Source organism: Schistocerca cancellata, chromosome 1 (assembly GCF_023864275.1).
Source record: "Schistocerca cancellata isolate TAMUIC-IGC-003103 chromosome 1, iqSchCanc2.1, whole genome shotgun sequence".
NCBI classification, from domain to species: Eukaryota; Metazoa; Arthropoda; class Insecta; order Orthoptera; family Acrididae; genus Schistocerca; species Schistocerca cancellata.
In genome coordinates this window covers 453,478,195-453,499,088 of record NC_064626.1, presented here as the reverse complement: position 1 = coordinate 453,499,088, position 20,894 = coordinate 453,478,195, and the positions used below count along the sequence as shown (strand labels likewise).

The 20,894-nt window shown below is 40.3% G+C and overlaps 1 protein-coding gene across 1 annotated transcript in view; it reads right to left on the bottom strand.

Moving 5' to 3' along the window:
* LOC126176803 (sorting nexin-17) overlaps positions 1 to 20,894 on the bottom strand; it is a 96,181-nt gene that overhangs the window by 21,051 nt on the left and 54,236 nt on the right. The window contains exons 4-6 of the mRNA XM_049923987.1: positions 13,748 to 13,838; positions 13,539 to 13,623; positions 12,577 to 12,739 (exon numbers count right to left, since the gene is read on the bottom strand). Coding sequence (XP_049779944.1) covers positions 12,577 to 12,739; positions 13,539 to 13,623; positions 13,748 to 13,838 — 339 coding nt within the window. The remainder of the gene's footprint in view (positions 1 to 12,576; positions 12,740 to 13,538; positions 13,624 to 13,747; positions 13,839 to 20,894) is intronic.

Sequence of the window (20,894 nt, the reverse complement as noted above, 5' to 3'; positions counted from 1 at the left end):
TTGTTTTATGTTTAAATATGGATCACACATGTAGTACTGCTTTCAATTAAGCATACTGTTATGTTCGATGTGCAAAATGCCTGGCAGCCAGAAACATAGTGGAATGAGGAGCATTGCTGCAGCTACGTAAGTCACTGTTTGAGTAGAGATCACTGCACATGTCAAAGTAATCTCACCTTATCCTCCACTGTGCACGGTTTACACTGATAAGGCTTGATGTTTCACAGCTTCCCACAAGTGAAAGTCTATAAGGACTAGATCTGCAGAGCATGAGGGGAACTTGGTAGGCCCTCTTTGTCCAATCCAATGACCCTGCAGGTTGTCACCCAGGAAAGCTCATACAGCTTGCTCATAGGAGACCCCTCTTCATCAGCTCCATAAAGCACACATAGAGCTGGTAAAATTAATTTGCATAACATTTCCAAGTTGGCTGTATATTTTATTCATTGAAAATTTTCAGGTACACTTCACCAATGCCAAATACCGTCAATGAAGAAGGGTCTACAGAGCCCTTACACAATAGTCCACACCACACATGAATGCCTGGTAGACTAACCAACTTATCTGCATGAACACATAAATCACGTGCAATAATCATAGGACGTATACTTTCCACTTAGCAGCTTTTACAATTTACTGTACTGCTAATCCTCATTTCACATTTCATGTGCACATTGCATAGCAGACTTCTGTGGAGAAGTAACAAATTTTTTCAACACGAAAGCTAATGAAGCAGAACTTCAAGCTTATATGGTCTTCTCAATCTTCCTTTGTAAATATCACAAATCACTGATGCACCTCAAACTTATCTGTATTGCATTCAATTGGTACACAGTTTGGCAGTTCTGTTTCAAACTCTTGTCTCCATTGACATTGCACCTCAACAGCATTATCAAATTTCAGAAATCAATTCAGAATGTATTTTCACAGCTTGAATGTCAAGTGTGCTCAAGCCCTGTCATTTTCTCACTATTTTGATTAAAGTACCAACATCTGTTGAGCCAAAGACCATATTGCAACATAAGTGTAATTCAAATCAAGTGATAATACAGATATCTCAGTACAGTCTGACAAAGTGTGAACACACTGTTTTGGCAGATTCTGTAGGAAACTATATTCACTAGCTTTTGAGCTCTCTGGCCCTTCTTCTAGTAGTCAGTACATGCATTCCCACACACAACCACACAGACACCCAAGCACATGCCTCCACGACGATGGCAACACTGACTGGAGGACTGTCAAAACAAAAAGTAAATATGCTGAAAAGCAGGGTGTGCATAAACAGTAGTTTTTGAATGTCAATACAATTTGTCTAACTAAATTTGTGGGAAGAATCTACGACAGTATGCCAACTAGAAAGACATTTTTATTATTCTTTTGCTGAGCAGCTGAGATTTAATATATTTATTCTTTGCTAGTTTTAGTTTTGACAGTGCTCTGTTATCGTTTCTGTTATCAAGTTGTTGAACTGAGTTTCTGAGAGAAATAAATAGTTATTGTGCATCTACAGAGATAATGCCAGAAAAGCAAGACAAAATGGAAAAGTCAAGCATGGCTGGAAGTGAGTGATTTACTTCATGTTATGAAGAAAAACACAATCAGATAGAACAATAAATTTGACAGCTACAGGGACAGTTGGAGAAACAAATTAAAAATTTGCAAATGAAAATTACAGATCAGGACAACAACACTTCACACCTATGTGGTTGCTGGCCCATGAATTTCAGGACAACAAGACTTCACACCTATGTGGTCGCTGGCCCATGAATTTCAGGACAACAACACTTCACATCTATGTGGTCACCGGCCCATGAATTAAGACACAAGTACAAAAATTCCTACCAGAGAAGCCCAAGCTATGGGTTATCATGTTGGATCTAATATTCACACAGAACAATGTTACAGAAGATCACATTAAGTTTGTGGTGGCTGTCAACAGCCTGGACGCACCAGCGGTAGAGACAGTGGCAGATGTGATATTCAAATCACCCACACAAGACACGTACCGACTCTTGAGAGACTTGGTAAGACAACTTCTACGCAAATCCATACAGTAACAGATACAGCAGGTCCTGCACACTGAAGTTATTGGTGATGGGACCCCTTCTGAGTTTTCATGACATCTCCAAAGTATCGTAGAGGAGAAGATGATGTCCAATGACACACTAAGGTATATATGGCTCACACAGCTGCCACTGTCAGTAAAAACGATGAGAGTCATTTGTAGCACTGATGACATCACCTCTGTGATGTCGGTGGCAGACACAGTACACAAAACTGTGGGACAAGAAGGTGCAGCAGTGATAACGCAAGGTGTGGATGACGACCGCAAGAGGTAGGCTGCAGCTACAAGCAAGTACTGAGAGGGAACGTATGCGCAAATGCGCAACTCCATCATCTGAAGCTACAGACTGATGCAATGCAGAAGCAGCTGTCAACACTAGTGGCGAAGAAGCAGGGATCCGCCAGACGAAAGAGGTAGGTACCAGGGGACAAGATGAATAGATATGTTGGTGCCATCAACAGTTTAGCAAAAGAGCTATGAGGTATAATTCGCCTTGGCTGTTCCCAAACGAGCTCAGCCACCAACAACAGGCACAGCAGCAGGCCACGTTTTCTGAAAGTTACCAAGACATAAATGAGGAGATGACCACTACAACCGTAGTAGCTGAGCGTAAGGTTACAGGAGACGAACAAGTTTCTGCATCCATGGTCAGACTAATTATGTGGCAAAGTTTAGACTGAACTGAGCAAACAAAGATAAAATGTTTGCTTACTTACATTGTCCCAGAACCTTTAGGTAATACAAGCAAACTGGTGTTACCTAGTTGACCCAGGCTTAGACACCAGTGCGCTCCCGTATAAACACAATAAAGTGGAAATAGTGGGTGCAGCACTTCATCTAACTGCTACAACAACTCACCAATTAAGACATATGGTGAACAATAAGTAACAGTTCATCGAGGGTTCAGTGAAAGATTTAGATGGAAGTTCATAGTAGCAGAAGTGCATGAGCCAATGCTGCATGCAGACTTTATCCACCACCACTAACTACAGATACAGCTGAACACAGTGCAAATGAGATGGAACACTGAGGTAACGATGGGTAGAGTTGCAAGCAATGCTGTCAATTTAGGCAATAAAGCAGTTTCACTGCAGCTAAGTCATAAGGTACTTCATGTTGTTGTTGTGGTCTTCAGTCCTGAGACTGGTTTGATGCACCTCTCCATGCTACTCTATCCTGTGCAAGCTGCTTTATCTCCCAATACCTACTGCAACCTACATCCTTCTGAATCTGTTTAGTGTATTCATCTCTTGGTCTCCCTCTACGATTTTTACCCTCCACGCTGCCCTCCAATACTAAAATGGTGATACCTTGATGCCTCAGAACATGTCCTACCAACCGATCCCTTCTTCTAGTCAAGTTGTGCCACAAACTTCTCTTCTCCCCAATCCTATTCAATACCTCCTCATTAGTTATATGATCTACCCATCTAATCTTCTGTAGCACCACATTTCAAAAGCTTCTATTCTCTTCTTGTCCAAACTATTTATCGTCCATGTTTCACTTCCATACGTGGCTACACTCCATACAAATACTTTCAGAAACGACTTCCTGACACTTAAATCTATACTCGATGTTAACAAATTTCTCTTCTTCAGAAACGCTTTCCTTGCCATTGCCAGTCTACATTTTATATCCTCTCTACATCGAACATCATCAGTTATTTTGCTCCCCAAATAGCAAAACTCATTTACTACCTTAAGTTTCTCATTTCCTAATCTAATTCCCTCAGCATCACCCGACTTAACTAGACTACATTCCATTATCCTCATTTTGCTTTTGTTGATTTTCATCTTATATACTCCTTTCAAGACACTATCCATTCCGTTCAACTGCTCTTCCAGGTCCTTTGCTGTTTCTGACAGAATTACACTGTCATCGGTGAACCTCAAAGTTTTTATTTCTTCTCCATGGATTTTAATACCTACTCCGAATTTTTCTTTTGTTTCCTTCACTGCTTGCTCAATACACAGATTGCATGACATCGGGGACAGGCTACAACCCTGTCTCGCTCCCTTCTCAACCACTGCTTCCCTTTCATGCCCCTCAAACTCTTACAACTGCCATCTGGTTTCTGTACAAATTGTAAATAGCTTTTCCCTCCCTGTATTTTACCCCTGCCACCTTCAGAATTTGAAAGAGAGTATTCCAGTCATCCTTGTCAAAAGCTTTCTCTAGGTCTACAAATGCTAGAAATGTAGGTTTGCCTTTCCTTAATCTAGCTTCTAAGGTAAGTCGTGGGGTCAGTACTGCCTCACGTGTTCCAATATTCCTACGGAATCCAAACTGATCTTCCCCGAGGTCAGCTTCTACCAGTTTTTCCATTCATCTGTAAAGAATTCGCGTCAGTTTTTGCATCCGTGACTTATTAAACTGATTGTTCGGTAATTTTCACATCTGTCAGCACCTGCTTTCTTTGGGATTGGAATTATTATATTCTTCTTGAAGTCTGAGGGTATTTCACCTGTCTCATACATCTTGCTCACCAGATGGTAGAGTTTTGTCAGGACTGGCTCTCCCAAGGCCGTCAGTAGTTCTAATGGAATGTTGTCTACTCCCGGGGCCTTGTTTCGACTCAGGTCTTTCAGTGCTCTGTCAAACTCTTCACACAGTATCGTATCTCCCATTTCATCTTCATCTACATCCTCTTCCATTTCCATAATATTGTCCTCAAGTACATCGCCCTTGTATAGATCCTCTATATACTCCTTCCACCTTTCTGCTTTCCCTTCTTTTCTTAGAACTGGGTTTCCATCTGAGCTCTTGAAATTCATACAAGTGACTCTCTTTTCTCCAAAGGTCTCTTTAATTTTCCTGTAGGCAGTATCTATCTTACCCCTAGCGAGATAAGCCTCTACATCCTTACATTTGTCCTCTAGCCATCCCTGCTTAGCCATTTTGCACTTCCTGTCGATCTCATTTTTGTGACGTCTGTATTCCTTTTTGCCTGCTTAATTTACTGCATTTTAATATTTTCTCCTTTCGTCAATTAAGTTCAATATTTCTTCTGTTACCCAAGGAGTTCTACTAGCCCTCGTCTTTTTACCTACTTGGTCCTCTGCTGCCTTCACTACTTCATCCCTCAGAGCTACCCATTCTTCTTCTACTGTATTTCTTTCCCCCATTCCTGTCAATTGATCCCATATGCTCTCCCTGAAACTCTGTACAACCTCTGGTTCTTTCAGCTTATCCAGGTCCCATCTCCTTAAATTCCCACCTTTTTGCAGTTTCTTCAGTTTTAATCTACTTCATAACAAAGTACATTACATTACAACTACTGGAGGTCAACTAGTTTTTCAAAAGCCGAGATGAATGGTGCCCGAATGGTTTGCAGAGGTGTAGGCAAAGTTTCATAGCATGTTAGAAGTGGGCACTGTATGGAGATCAGATAGCCCATGGGTATCATCTTGCACTTGGTCAAGGACAGACTTGGAGGCCTTGCAGAGATTACTGTGTGCTAAATGAAATTACAGTCCATGACCACTATTCTGTTCCCAATCTACTGGATTTTACATATGTTTAGCCAGAACCTCAGTTTTCAGTGTGGTAGACTGCAAAAAGGCATACAACCAGATGCCAGTGGCTGGAGCAGTCATTCCCAAGACCATTGTCGTAAACCCTTTCAGCGTCTGAGTTTCCCAGCATGCCGTTCAGTCTAAAAATGCAGCCCAGTCTTGGCAAAGATTCACTGAGGAAGTATTGATGGGAATAGATTTTTGTTTTGCATACCTGGCAATATATTGATATTTTCACAGACAGCCGAATTACACAAAGACTACCTCAAGACAGTGTCTGAGAGAATCCTTTAGCATGAGCTAGTAACAAATAAAGCTAAATGTGTCCTCCAGCAGAAGCAAACAACATTCTTAGGGCATGAAGTATCAGCTTCGGGTATCTATCCTCTCGAAGAAAAAGTGAAGACCATTAAAAACATCCCAAGGCCAACAACTTATCATCAGTTAAGGACATTCCTGGGGATCATCAACTTCTACAGGCACCATTTAACTGGGGCAGCAGAGATGCAGGCACCACTCACTGCTGCACAACAGGTAACAACTCTACTGACAAATATGAGGTGTGATTGGAAAGTTTTAAGAATCATCCGCTACTACGTATTGGTTTGGCGGGCAGGTACATGGAGGGTGGGGAGTGAGTCATTGCCTTATCCTTGAATGCCCTCTGACAGTAAACTGTGTTTCCTTTATTCATTTTGTTGTGGCAGCTGCTTTAGTATGTGTCTGTTTGGGCTTGTTGCCAGATTCTGTCTGTGCGAAAATGGACGTAAATACGGAGCAACGAGTTTGTGTGAAATTTTATTTTAAAACCAGTAAATCAGTTCCTAAGACTTATGAACTATTAAAAACAGCTTTTGGAGAGAATTGTATGAGCCAGTCAAATGTTTTTGTATGGTTCAACAGATACAAAAGTGGCCGCGAATCATCTGAAGATGAACCACGGTCTGGCTGTCCTTCCACCCCAAAAACGAATCAAAATGTTGTGAAAGTTCACAACTTAGTGCACTCTGACCATAGACTTTCAATTAGAGAGATTGTTCATGAACTTAATTTAAATTTCTATGCAGTTCAGTCAATTTTAGCTGAAGATCTGAACATGTGCTGAGTGTCCGCAAAATTCATTCCAAAAGTGTTGTCAAGTGACCAAGACAATACCGACTTGAATTGTGCCAAGAACTGATTAATCAGACTAAAAATGACCCAGATTTGTTAAATAGGGTAATTACAGATGACTAATCATGGGTTTATGGATAAGATCCTGAAACCAAAGTGCAGTTTTCGCAGTGGAAGCCTCCAGGTTCACCACGACCGAAAAAAGCACGACGAGTCGGTCGAAGGTAAAGACAATGTTGGTGTCCCCCCCCCCCCCTCCCCCCCGATTCTACTGGTATTGTGCATCATGAAGGACATGGAGAACAGACAATTAACCAGGAATACTACAAATGTGTCCTTGAGCGTTTGTGCGGAAAGGTGTGGAAGAAAAGTCCTGCATTGTGGAAAGACAGGAGTTGAGTGCTACACCATGACAACGCTCTGGCTCATCGTGTCTTCTCCATCATTGAATTTTTGACCAAATTCAAAATTCCTGTGCTTCCACAACTGCCATATTCCCCTGATTTGGCCCCTGCAGACTTCTAGCTGTTTCCTAAACTTAAATTTTCACTGAAAGAGAAGCAATTTGACTCGATTGAAGACATCCAGGCAAATACGGAGAGCGTCCATAACACACTTCAGGAAAACAATTTCCAGGAATGTTTCCAAAAGTGGAAACACCATAGGAGTCGGTGTGTTCAGTCAAAAGGGGACTATTTTGAAGGAAATGCATCACAATAGCTTGTAAGTACCACCATTGTACAATTACAAGCCCCAACTTTCCAATCATACCTCGTACACCCTGCCTTCGATGCCGGCCATTCAACAGGCCTTTCAGCAGGTAAGAACCAGCTTACACAGAGCAATCCTTTTGGCACACCCTGTTCATAACGTGCAACTGTAGTGGACACTAGGCAGTCTGACATTGTGGTAGACCTGCATCAAAAGGTTGAGAGCATTTGGAAACCTTAAGGGTTTTTCTCAGTAAAGCTTTCAAAAGCAGAAGCTAAGTGGAATTCATATCAGATGGAGCTGCTGGCCATTTATGAAGCTCGGCCATATACTGTTTATACCAATCATAAGCCCATTAACTTTACCTTTCAGGGAAGGAAATAAGGTTTTTCTCCATGGAAATTCTGCCAGCTGAACTTCATTGAGCAGCCTATCATTGATATTAAGCACATAAAAGGGCCAGATAATATAGCGTCAGATTTTTTTTTCTCATGGATTGGCAATATTTATACATCAGTAGATAACAATCAGCTACAAACAGAGTGAGCCATGGACGAACAGCTACAGAAGTTACTGCAGGACAAAATGATGCCCCTTAAATGCAATCAAGTGTGAATGCTAAGCAATAAGGGACTTATTTGGGTTTATATGTCCAAAAACCACCCAAGACTGTTTGTGACTACAAGGATGCAATGCTTGGTGTTTGACAGTATTCACAACCTCACACATTCCAGCGCTAACACATCCACCAAATTGCTGATGGGAGAAATTAGTGTGGCCTGGTATAAAAAAAAGACTGTCACACGCTGGTGAGGACGTGCCCAGGCTGTCAAAGGTGTAAAGTAGGTAGACAACTGCCGAAGACCATAGGAGACTTCCCGAAAATGACAAATCAATTCTTCCATGTGCACATCAACCTTTAAGGTTCACTGCTGCCATCTGAGGGACATCATCATTTGTTCGCAGCAATTGACAGAATATACACACTGGTCAGAGGGAGTGCCTATTTAAGACACATCAGCAGAAACTACAGCAATGGACCTCTTAAACAATCGGTGTCACGATTTGGATGTCAAGCTCATGTCACCACTGACCAAGAGCGACAGTCAGAATTGTGCTATTCCTACAGCTATCTAAATTATCTGAACACCACATGATCAACTACCATCCATCAAGCATTGAGATGGTCAAGAGAAGGCACAGGACATTAAAAACTGCACTTAGGTGCCACAATAGCTCATGGATGACTGCCTTATCAATGGTATTGTTAAGTGCTGTGGACAGCCTCAGCATAGGGGTCTCAACTGCTGAAACAATTTACAAGGAAATGTTGGACCTACCCACAGAATTTTTCATAGCATAACAGATCAATAAGTCACCAGAGCCACTGTAATTAAATTAATTTGTGATAAGGTCCTTTGGGACCAAACTGCTGAGGTCATTGGTTCCTAGGCTTACACACCACTTAATCTAACTTACACTAACTTACGCTAAGGAAAAAACACACATCCATACCTCTGACGGAAGGAGCCACACAAACCATGGCAAGGCACCTCAGACCACATGATAGCCACTGTATATACTGTAGCAGATTAGAAGGCACATAGTTACACTGAGTGCTCCCACAGCCTCATGACACAGTGAAAGAAAAGTGTTCGTATACAAGGACATTGCAGTGTGCTTACATGTTATGTTACGAACGGATATGGTATGCACACAATTACAGTCACCTTATTTGGGACCTTTCTGGATACCAAAGTGCAACAAACATAAAGTACAATACCACACAGTGATATGCCACTGATAATGCCTTAGGAGTGAGTGGAGGCGGCTTATGTGCTCAATTCACAAGCACCTGTACAATGACAGGGCCAGGGGATGGCTACACCAAATACAGTAGCTCAATCTGAAATGGGTACAGGGCAACTTACAGAAGTGACACCATTGGCATAACCAGCGAACCCAGAAGAAGAGCAATGAACACCAGTGACTTTCACAAGGGCAGGTCAGCAGGTTCAACACAAGTACTAAAACTTATCAGGAGCTCCACTATAATGAAGGGGAAGGAGGGGAGGGGAGGGGGGCTGTATGGGAAGTGCCTGCTACAGAAAATGACTACCGTATTTACTCGAATCTAAGCCGCACTCAAATCTAAGCCGCACCTGAAAAATGAGACTCGAAATAAAGGAAAAAAAAATTTCCCGAATCTAAGCCGCACCTAAAATTTGAGACTCGAAATTCAAGGGGAGAGAAATGTTTTAGGCCGCACCTCCAAATCGAAACAAAGTTCGTCCATTGTAATATGAGACACAATTTAGGTCAAATGAACGACGATACAGCTACAGTAGTTTGATTCGAGTCATAATCTTAGCAGTTAAGCTTTACCAGGTAGCCATTGCTATGCGTCACGCGCTCCGTCCTTATTTATATGGGTACCCTTCCTTTTTCACGTGCTTCATCTGGTTTGAATCGATTGTTTATTTTGCTTTGATCTAATAAGTGCCGTTTTTCTTTGTTATAGGTGTTTACGTCATTCTAAGCTGAAAATGCATTACTGTACTGTGTCATGCATTGTTCGTCGCATTCTGATAGTGCATGTTTACGGCCTGTCGCCGCTCACGGCATGGCTTGCTTTTGTACGCGCTACCGCCGCCTACAATTTAAAAAAAAAGAAAAAGAGAGGAATCGTCTCATTAGCGAAACAATGGCAAGAGACTGCTATTTGTTGTTACTTACACTGCTGCTTTCTTTCATAATAATCAACAAGAACCAAATAATAGACTGCGTATGATAGAACATGTTCTGAACGAGAGTTAGGCGAAAATTTTTCTCTGTTTGAAAATCTTTGCAGCCGCTTCTTTAGTACATCAAATTCTGTACAGAAATTAGAGTCATCTTAGATTTAAAAATCTAGTCAGTTGCCGTGCTTCATTTCTGACTGTATCACTATTAGGCATAAGAATAATACGAATATAAACATGACACGATACATATATTCTTCCGTGTTTGCTGTTGTCTCACTCTAGTTTCGTAGTTTATTAGGCAGACAGGATTTAAATGAGATATTGGCAAACACGAAAGAATACATGGCAAAACGTTTATATTCGTATTATTCTCATGGTGAAGAGAATACTGCATGTGAGACACATTTCATCAGGTTCCTTTTAGCAACCATCTCTTCTCACAGGTAGGAAAAAAATTCAGAACGTAGAGTTGGCAATATTGACAAACATCCCAAACAATATTGCCAGTCAGATTTTCGTAGTACATTGAAATTCTGCTACATTTGAAGATGAACAATACAGAATCTGTATTTACTTCGTTGGATAATGTATGAAAATGCAGTGGTCAAAACTCGGGGCGGTGAAGAAAAGCTAGTCTTCCACCTTTTTTTAAAAAATTTATTTACTGACGCAGAGGTTTTGGCGCCAGTATTTATCTTTGTGCCTACAAAGCATGCCTGTGTAGCGCTACATATATTCGACAGCAGAAGTCAGTTGTGGCGGCACCTACCAACATTTTTCAGAACTTCCGATTGCTTTGCGCTCGATTCTAAGCCGCAGGCGGTTTTTTGGATTACAAAAACCGGAAAAAAGTGCGGCTTAGATTCGAGTAAATACGGTAGAAAGCCATTTTTAGAATTCTTTGGTAGTTTTAGTTTTAGTTTTGAGAGTTCTCTGATATTGATTCCCTTGTCAAACTGTTGAACTGAAATTTTGGGAGAAATAAATAGTTATTGCAGTCTTTCTATGCAGTTGAGAGAGTGCAATGAGTTTTACCTATAAATTTGATAATGGACACAAAGGAACGATGACAATCTATAACATTAATGTACAGTGTCAAGCTGCAGTGGAGGTAGCACTAAAACATTTTAAAGGCAAGAAAAACACAGTATTTTGTTTTGAATAATAATCCATGTTACTACAACTAAAAAGCTAGGTAACAAGACAGCTATATTTACTGCATGTGAAGAGCTTGTTGCTGACACCAGTGTCATTATAGAAATGGTTGGTAGACAGGATGTGTACAATACGAATAAGAGCAAGCTTAATTTAGAAACTGTGTCTGATCAATCTCTTGCCAAAAAGGGACGAAAGATGTTAACACAGTCGTACATTCCATCAATAACATGACACGAAGCCACACAATAATGCTAATGATATCTGCACATAGACACTTGCTGTCACCTCTGTTTACATTTTAAAAGACCCAACTGGCACAGCTGAGCTGTGAGTCAAGCAAGGTTTCTTCCAGGCAGGCAATAATTTAGCAATTGTGCTTTTAAGCTTCTTTCACAAACACGTTACTTTAAGTGAAAAGAGGTAAGTAATATGAGTACATAATATGTCAAACACACGCAAATTTTTCATCTAAAATGACATGCATTCTCAAATAAGATTTCAAAACTAGTTGAGCAGACTTGACTGCTCCCCCCCGTCCCACTCTCACCCTTTGTTCCTCACCTTCAACATCCTGCAAAGAGAAGATTCTGGTTGTCATTTGTTGCATCCTGTTGTACAATACTTTGTCTCTGAGCTTTAGGCAGCTGCAGTGGGGTGGAGGGAGTGTCAAATGAGCAATGTAGCTGGATGTTTGAAAATTGTACATTCTGAATGTCAAAACTGCATAATATCATGAATATGTCCCAAATTTTCACATGGGATTGACTGCTGAGCTTGATAGTTGACAAGTGTGCTTTTCCCCCCTTAAGATATGAGGTCAGGTTAGTGATGTTCCCTTGTGAATTCAAATATTCTGATAAACTGTATGAGCAGTGGCTAAAAAGGCATATTTTTACTTGGTTTTTCAATATTTGTGGAATCTCAGTTTTCTGCTACTAACTGTTAAGTTACTCGACTGGTGATAAGAATGACATATGCAGTTCTATCAGCAAGAAAGTTCGGAATCCAATCACAAGTCTGGTCTTATATTCAGTAAGCTTGTATTTTGTTCACTAAACGAATGTGTGGAACTGTACAGAATGCCTTCCAAAGTCAAGGAACACAGCTGCCATCTTTGTCCTTTGAAGTCTATGTGGATAAACAGCTCAAGATGAGTTTCACAAGGTCTTTGCTAGCAGAGCTCATGTTGATATGCAACTTGTAACTAACATAGCAATTAAAACATGTTTCTGAAGCATGTCAAAGTAAAATGTATGTGGTAATGAATTACCTCTTTCTTGGCTCCTCTGGCCTGCAATGATGCCAAATGCTTTTGTGTCTCCTTTGAACTCAAAATCCATCCCTTTTCGACATCTGCTACTGTCTGTACGTACAAAAGATTCAGAGCCACCTTGTCCGACATAAGCTCAATGTCATAACTAGGATCCCAGTAACTGGAAGAGACAGAGAGCCATAAATTACAAATAAGTCACAGAATAATTAGTGTGTGACAGTGTAACATAGATGTGCATTTAACACAGATGTATCTCTCTCTCTGTCTCTCTCTCTCTGTCTCTGTCTCTGTCTCTCTCTCTCTGTCTCTCTCTCTCTCTCTCTCTCTCTCTCTCTCTCTCTCTCTCACACACACACACACACACACACACACACACACACACACACACAGTATGTCTACAATGTGCTGGCTGAATAAACATTATTTACATTATATCAGAACTTTCCATTGCCATACTTATAACACTGGTAGTTGTGTTTTGTCATGATTCAAGACATATAATAAAAGAAACATTCCTGAAAAATAATCTGCCAAAATTCCATTTTCATATTCTTCAGCATTCAAATAGCTAATTAAACTATTTTATCATTCGGCCACATCACCAACATCAAAATTATTTATTTTGTCACTCCACTTGCAAAGTACTCTTAGAAAGTGCACCCACAACATTTCAAAAAATAAGATGAACAACAGACTGTAGAACAATACTTTACTCAGACTCTTTTAACAGACAGATAAAGCTGAAATTATAAGACAACATTCAATACAAACAAACAAACAAAAAAAATTTAGAATCCAAGTTCAGAGAATATGTTAACTTCCGTTACAATGTACACTAATAATAAATACAGTTCATATGTGTGTGTGTGGGGAGGGGGGGGGGGGAGGGGGGCATATGTTACATACTAATATTTATCTCCTTTCTGTAATAGATATCAGTAAACCAAATATTGCATTACCTTTTTCTGAGAACAAGACGATGAACACCCTGGATGGATTTCTGTGATATGTACGGTGACTCAAAATCCTGAAGTTTCCGCAATACTGGAATCAAAATAATGTACAATAAGCCTTTTTATTTACTTTTGATGGTACCTGCAATATTTAAGCCTAGTGGAAATTTTACTTTGAGTGTTCAAAGTGATATATACAAGAGAGACTGACTTACCTGTGACATCTCCATCATCTTCACGTTTGATGAGAAACAATGAGAAGTAGTAGACATATTCACTTGGGAGGTTTATTTGCTGGCAAACTTTCTAAAAAATGCAAAACAGAGTATATTAATACCTGGAATACTATCAATAAGTTTACCAATTAAAACTAACATATCAAACTCTAACTACCTGATGCTGAAAACCAAATGTAGGCATAAAATTGCATAAGGTTGCCATTATTTGAAAATCACAGTTCTTTTAATACAAGATATGGTTTCACTGGACACACAGACTGACAATGAATAATAAAACTGAGATGATGATCTAAACATCAGACGAACAGCTCACATTTCACAGGTAAGAGACTGGTTCTACCTCCCAATAAAACAGAGTCTATCCAGTTCCTTATGAACAATTCTATCTGCACTGACATTCTTACAATCTTTGTACAGTTAGTGAAGCCAGAAGACATTTGATTTCTGGGACTGAGGTCAAATACCCATGGAAGGCACATATTCAAGATGTTACTCATAAGCTGAATGCAGCTCTGTTACTACTATTTGTAGAATATTGTCCATTGCTAGTATCACTGACACACTGAAACTTGCTTTCTTATCAATTTTTATCTCTTAAGGTCACCTGGAATTAAATTTAGTTACAACTCTCTTAGGTATGGTGAATATTTTTAGCCCAAGAACATGGCATCTGAACCACACAATATTAATTCATGAAGTTCACATGGGTTTCTATTAAGTATCTGGAGATTTTTAAAATGACCAATACATCTCCTTGCTTGTGATGACAATGTGTGTCTGATTAAAAGAAACTGCAGCAGGCATTCAGTGAATACAAAGCAGACAATCAATATTTATATATCAAGCACCTCTTTAACCACTGAAAAAAAAAGAAAGCTATGCGGCTCTTTGAGACATACATCTTCAACTGTTTTTTACAAGAATTCTAGGGTCTTAGTAACACGCCAAATGCTGTAATCGCTCAGACTTTCTTGGCATGACTGATTAATGGTGTGCTTCTGAGTAAACAGCTGAGATGTTAATTCCATTTCATGCACAATATTTTGACAGGCAACACAGTCTTCTTCATGTGGTGAAAGTTTTGCTGTAATGTGTACTTGCTGCTTGGACTGCAACTAGACTGCACTATTGTTGGTCCTGTATTGCCAGTTACAGCTAAGTTCAACTCCTAATGCCCACTGTACCATTTTGTACTCTTCTGTTTTTCAAAGACTGTACTGATATTCACTGAAAAGTGTTTGCCAGCTCTGTTGGGTTTGTGGCAGCTGAGATCTTAATAAATTGCGACTGAGACCCCCAACCTTATTTAAATTGATAGCTCATTCTCTGTTTATTAGAATTTCCAAAAATTTTATTTCAGCAGGTTCTTTAATTAAGCTGTCCCAGAAACATGGTGTTTACATCACCATACTGGCCTCCTCATGTTTCATCATATTCATGGTAGTGCTCAGCAACAGCAGAGTAGCTTGGTTGTTTCAGTCAGGTGTGTCGCTGATGTTCCTTGGATCTCTCCTCGACTCTTCTAATGGTTGCCCCATGTAAAACATGACAATTTTGCATGGAACGCCTAATACACTCAGCTTCGAAGGCCTAGATTGTCTTTAACGTTATGAAGAATATTTTTTATGTTTTTTAATGGCGGAAAAATAAACTGAAACCCAGTTTCTGTAGAAGCTTGCCAATCTTTCTGCATACTGGGCCAGCATAAAGTAGATAGCTGCTTCTTGGCTTCTCTTTCTGTCTCAGTTTCAAATTCTTTCCCAGCTGTTCTTGATATTGGCTGTTAACTCCTGCTCAGTTTAATGATCTGAGTATCATTCCTTCATAACACAATTTATAGATGTAATTATTTGGTAAGACTGCATTGTGGATTCCTAGCAGTATACAGTGGTTTGTTGCATAACAGTTTTCTGGTGGCCGTAAGTATGTGATCAGTTCTGTGCTGTGAAGATGACATGTGCAAATCAAACGTTGTAAAGCTATCACTTATAGATAATAGTATATCTTACTTGCTTGAATGTATTTTTCTAATAAAGCTCGCCGTTCTTCCAGCTGGCTGGATGATAATGGTAGAAGTTTTTTTGGTGGAAATGTTGGTAAATTATTCACCCCAAATTCCTTTTTCAGTTGCTCATGAAGGTTGTGCAACTGGCGATATCGTACTGAACAAATCATTTGGTAAGACTCTCCTTGTCTGATGAAAGTGTTCAAGCTCTATGTACCAGAGTCTTTATCATCAAACTTCCTTATGACAGATAATGATATCCCAATGTTTGAAGATACAGGTCACATCCATCATGAATTTTATATTGTGATGGATGGAATTAAATGTTCTAGGAACTCTTCAAGCTTCTCTGTTCCATATGACCACATCACAAATGTATTGTTCACACATCTATAGAAAAACATTGGTATGAAAAGGTGGATTCTCGTACCTTTGTTTCGAAGTGTTCTATGTATATATTTGCCATGACACGCAATAACAGACTACAGAGTACACATTGTCATGCTATCGGTTTGCACATAGTATTTGCCATCAAAGAGGACATAAGCTGACGTCAGAGCATGCCTAGAACTTTCAGCTAGACAATCGTCAAATCTTTATGTGATTATTCCGAGGATTCATGAAGTGAAACTCTTATAAAGAGGAATGCTACACTGAAACTGACCATAATATCAATACCCTGGAGTCACAGCTGACTGAGATGGCGTACAAAGTGAGCCAAGTTTCAAATGTGGTGTCCGCACTTTTCTAAATATTTGTTGAAAATGTTTTTCAAGTATTTTTCCATTTAGTACATAGATGCACCAATATTAACTATGTCTTAGAGGAATATCTTCCTTGTGTACTTTTTTACCACTGGATTTTAACTTGGAATCAAGCCTGTTGCCAAGCAACTGGAAAGCTGTCACCACAGTCTCGTGCAGGATCTATTCAGAGACTGAGCTGATGTTACCAAAGCCTCAGCCCTGGCACAATAGTTGCAGTCACGAATGATGGCGGTCAAGTTTAGGCTTGTTCTGTGCACCTACATCACTCATGTTCTGACAGCCAATGAGCATTTAGTATGTTCTGAGCACCCTGCTGTGAATGCTGTAGCTAGTGCAAGTATTAAATGTGATCATAGGGAGTTGTTTTGTGAATTTCGATTCCATTTGTTGCAAGTTGTCATTGCTGATTCGTGGTGGTAAGTGATAAATTCTGCATAAGTAAGTGAGAGACATAATTTGCAGAATATACTCTTTCTTCAAGAGGAAAACACGTGCATGCATGTACTGCAACTGACACTTGGAATTGTCAACTGTGCAGTCCCCATTTGCACCTCAACATGCGTGAACTGCCATCATTCATGGATCATACTATAGGACAGGGGTAGTTACCACATGTCCAGCATTGATGCTAGTGCCAGGACTGGAAAATTGTCAACACAGCAAAGTACTGGGGCCAGACCGTTGCAAAGGCGACCTCGATTACCACACATCTGAACCTGGCAGTGCGCCGAATATTCTGCTTATGTGAGGAAGAATGATGTCCTGTCATAACAGGCATGGGACAAGCAGCCACACTACCACCCTTCCAGTTGTACAGTGTCTGTCATTGCCTGCAGTTGGCTCTGAGAAGTACTTCCTGACAGTAATCAACCTGGTGAGGGACACCCCACACACTGCTACTGGATGCTGTCCCTGCTAACAGTGGAACTACAGGCTGCATTTAGTCCTGATGCTGCCAGGGGCTGAACTGGTGCCTTCCAGCTGTGGACCTTTGGCTAGCTGATTTCTACTGACTTCAGGGTGCCTATCTGGGTGTTCATAGCTTGCGCCTGGGTCTGACTTGTTGCTGAGTCACTGCCTGCCCTGCCTGTGTGCACGCTGCTACTGCAGGCTTGCATTTGGGGGGGGTCTTTGGGTTGTCTCCACATTTACATGCTTTCTGCCCTGAATCACATGTCTGCGCCACACAAAACATCTGACTTACTAGGGAGCTCCCTGTTGCTGTTTGTTGGCCTCCTGCCTGGGCTTCATGGGACACTACATTTGCCAAGGTGTTGATAACATAAAATCATCATCACCGCCATCTGCTGGCATGGCGACTATGGGCACTGGCAGTCTCACAAGGCTGTGTGCTGAGATAAGTGCACATCATTGTCCAGGGCTAGACTGTGTCCCTGGGCACTGACCACAGCAAGACGACGTTTCAGCTACTATACAGTAAGCAATGAATAAATGAACTATTGTCTTCTCATTGTTTCTATGACTTTACAACAGCCATACACCTGGCTCTTCATACCTGCTTCCCCACAAAACATCACAATCTAAAATAGTGTCACTAACATGCAAGTCATCCTGCCACCTGCTACAGAACCTTAGGAAAGCCATATAGTCCAGGTGGCACAGCTGCTCATGTTCTAAGACCATTAAAGACTTACATGGCAAGCCTGACTCATTGAGAAGAGTCATCACTTTCCTCTCAATTTGCAGTGACTGCCACTTCACGTCACAGTTGGATATGAGAACCAAATCAGACCGAGTAGTGACAGCACTATGTTTAGCTACAGCCACAACATGCCGGGAAGACTCGCCGGCTGGCCTACAGGCTGACTTTGATATGGCCAATACAGGGCAAACCATCACGATCTGAAAGTGAGTCTCACCTTCAGCCACCATTATGCTCATAAAGGCACAAATCTACAGGTGGCCTTATTTAAATGAGCAGCAGGCCACTACAGCCAGTTCATCTTGCTTTGCTGTGCTATGCTACTACCAGCCCCACAATTGAGAGTTATGACCAGACTGTCTGGCAACTGTTGTTGGAATGGACTTTGACTTCTTAACTGGACTTGTATTGGTGTGGTGTGAGTAATAAACGTGTGTCATTAACTGATTCTGTGTTCTATCAGTCATACCATAGTTTCATTCATAGGACTGACATCTTCATACCTGTTTGTAATGTTAAAGATAATATAGGTCTCCAAAAACTGAGCGAGTACCACATTCCATGCAAATGTGGCATGTCCTATGGTGAGCTGACTATTAGAGGAGAGATGCAAGGAACATCAATGACACACCTGAATGAAACAACCACGCAAATCAGCTATTGCCAGGCACTTCTTCAAATATAACCATGACTTGAAATGTGAGGAGACCAGTATCAAGGCCAAATGATACTGACCAGCCGCCGTGTCATCCTCAGCCCACAGGCGTCACTGGATGCAGATATGGAGGGGCATGTGGTCAGCACACCATTCTCCTGGCCATGTGTCAGTTTATGAGACCGGAGCTGCTATTTCTCAATCAAGGCCAGATGGTCTCCCATCGAAGTGCTAGCCCAGCCCGACAGTGCTTAACTTTGGCGAGCTGACAGGAACCAGCGTTACCACTGCGGCAAGGCCATTGGCATGTCAATTATATGGGACAGTGTAATTAAGGAGTCTATTGAAATAAAAATGTTGGAAAATCTAAAACAGGGAAAGAGTTTTCAATTTAAACAAGGCTTCAGTTCCATAATTCTACTTGTTAAAAACTCATCTCCCATCACACCCATCAGTGCTGTGAAACTCTAGGAGAATGTGTGTTTCAGAAAATATTAGTTAGGGCTCAGAAAAACAAAATAACATCAAATGATGTAATGTGTGTCGGGAGTTAAACATAGCTACAAGTAGCATCACAGGATCAACAATAGGTCACAGTCTAGTTGGACTCCAGGCAGCAGGTACGCATAGCAGAAGAACTTGCAGGATCTGTGTCAGTCATCGAAATATTGTCCATAATATGGAAACAAAAGAATCGGCTGTATATACAGAAGCACATAATTAATACCACATGCTTTCATGTTTCTACCTCCTTTTCCTGTAGGAATATCATAGGTTCATTTAAATTTGCTATGGCAGATGAAATTTGTTGAAACAGGGAATAATGGCTCATGCTATTTATTATAAGTGCTGCAGATTTCTGTGAGTGTTATTACTATTGTAAATCCCTAATGTGCAACAGGAAATACAAAATCTGTTTGTTTAAAGAGGATGGAGTCTCATTAACCAAAGTCAGTCATTCTGATTTTCAGCTGTCTCTGCTAACAGGTTCTCCTTCCTCAACCATAATTAACACTGGAAATGAACTATATTCCATACATTGTATGTTTATTATTATTGTTGTTGTGTTATTGTTGTTGTTGTTGTTGTTGTCGGCACCAATATTATTTTTGTTTTGGAATTTTGAAGTCCATGATTTATTACTCTGATTCATTTTATGTCAATGAGTGCTGTATGTGTTATAACATATACTATTGTGTCATTGAAAAAGATGTCCAACTGAATAAATATTAAATGAATAAATTCATATCTGCCAAGTTTGTACAGACTCAGTGCCCTGTAATGTTACAACAGTGGTGTTGAGCACATCTAAGGACAAAATATGGCATCTTAATTTGTTAACCTCATTATCAGCAGAAATAGTTTCTCATTTGCATGAGTAGATTTACACCTCCAAACACACATCTCAATGAAACATAATTTTTCAGGCAAAAACTAATGTTTTACCATGACTTAATATCAATTTACACTCTCTTAATATGCAGAACCCAATATAGTCCTTGGCAAAGTGTTTCATGATGATTAGCTAGTAAACAGCTGTGTAGAGTGTACAAAATGACTGTACATGAATAACAAGGTGTATTTGTTTTTGTGGTTAGCACAGAAAGAGGTCAAGTACGGACATAATTTCTTGAGAAATGGGAAAGTGTATGAATGAGTCAAATATTAAGAAACATAAGACACAATGTAAGCAACAGTACCATGTTTGCAAAGTGCACAATCTATTTCAAAAGGCTTTTCACTGTTAATGAAATTGCTTCAGAATTCAACACGAGCCATATATCTGTATATAGTTACATCCAGATGACCTTGGCTACATGCACCAAGAGGGCTGTACAGTAATAATAAGTGTTGCGCAGCAAACAATCTCCCAAGAAAAATTGTTCCATTATGCATAGAAAAAATATGCTTTTCTCTGTTTAATTATAACAGGATACAAGTCATAGGCGCATCACTACTAAACACAAATTAGACAAATAATGGAGTAGAAGCACCCTCTACCTCTGCTCCAGTGGCAGAGTTATGATGACTAC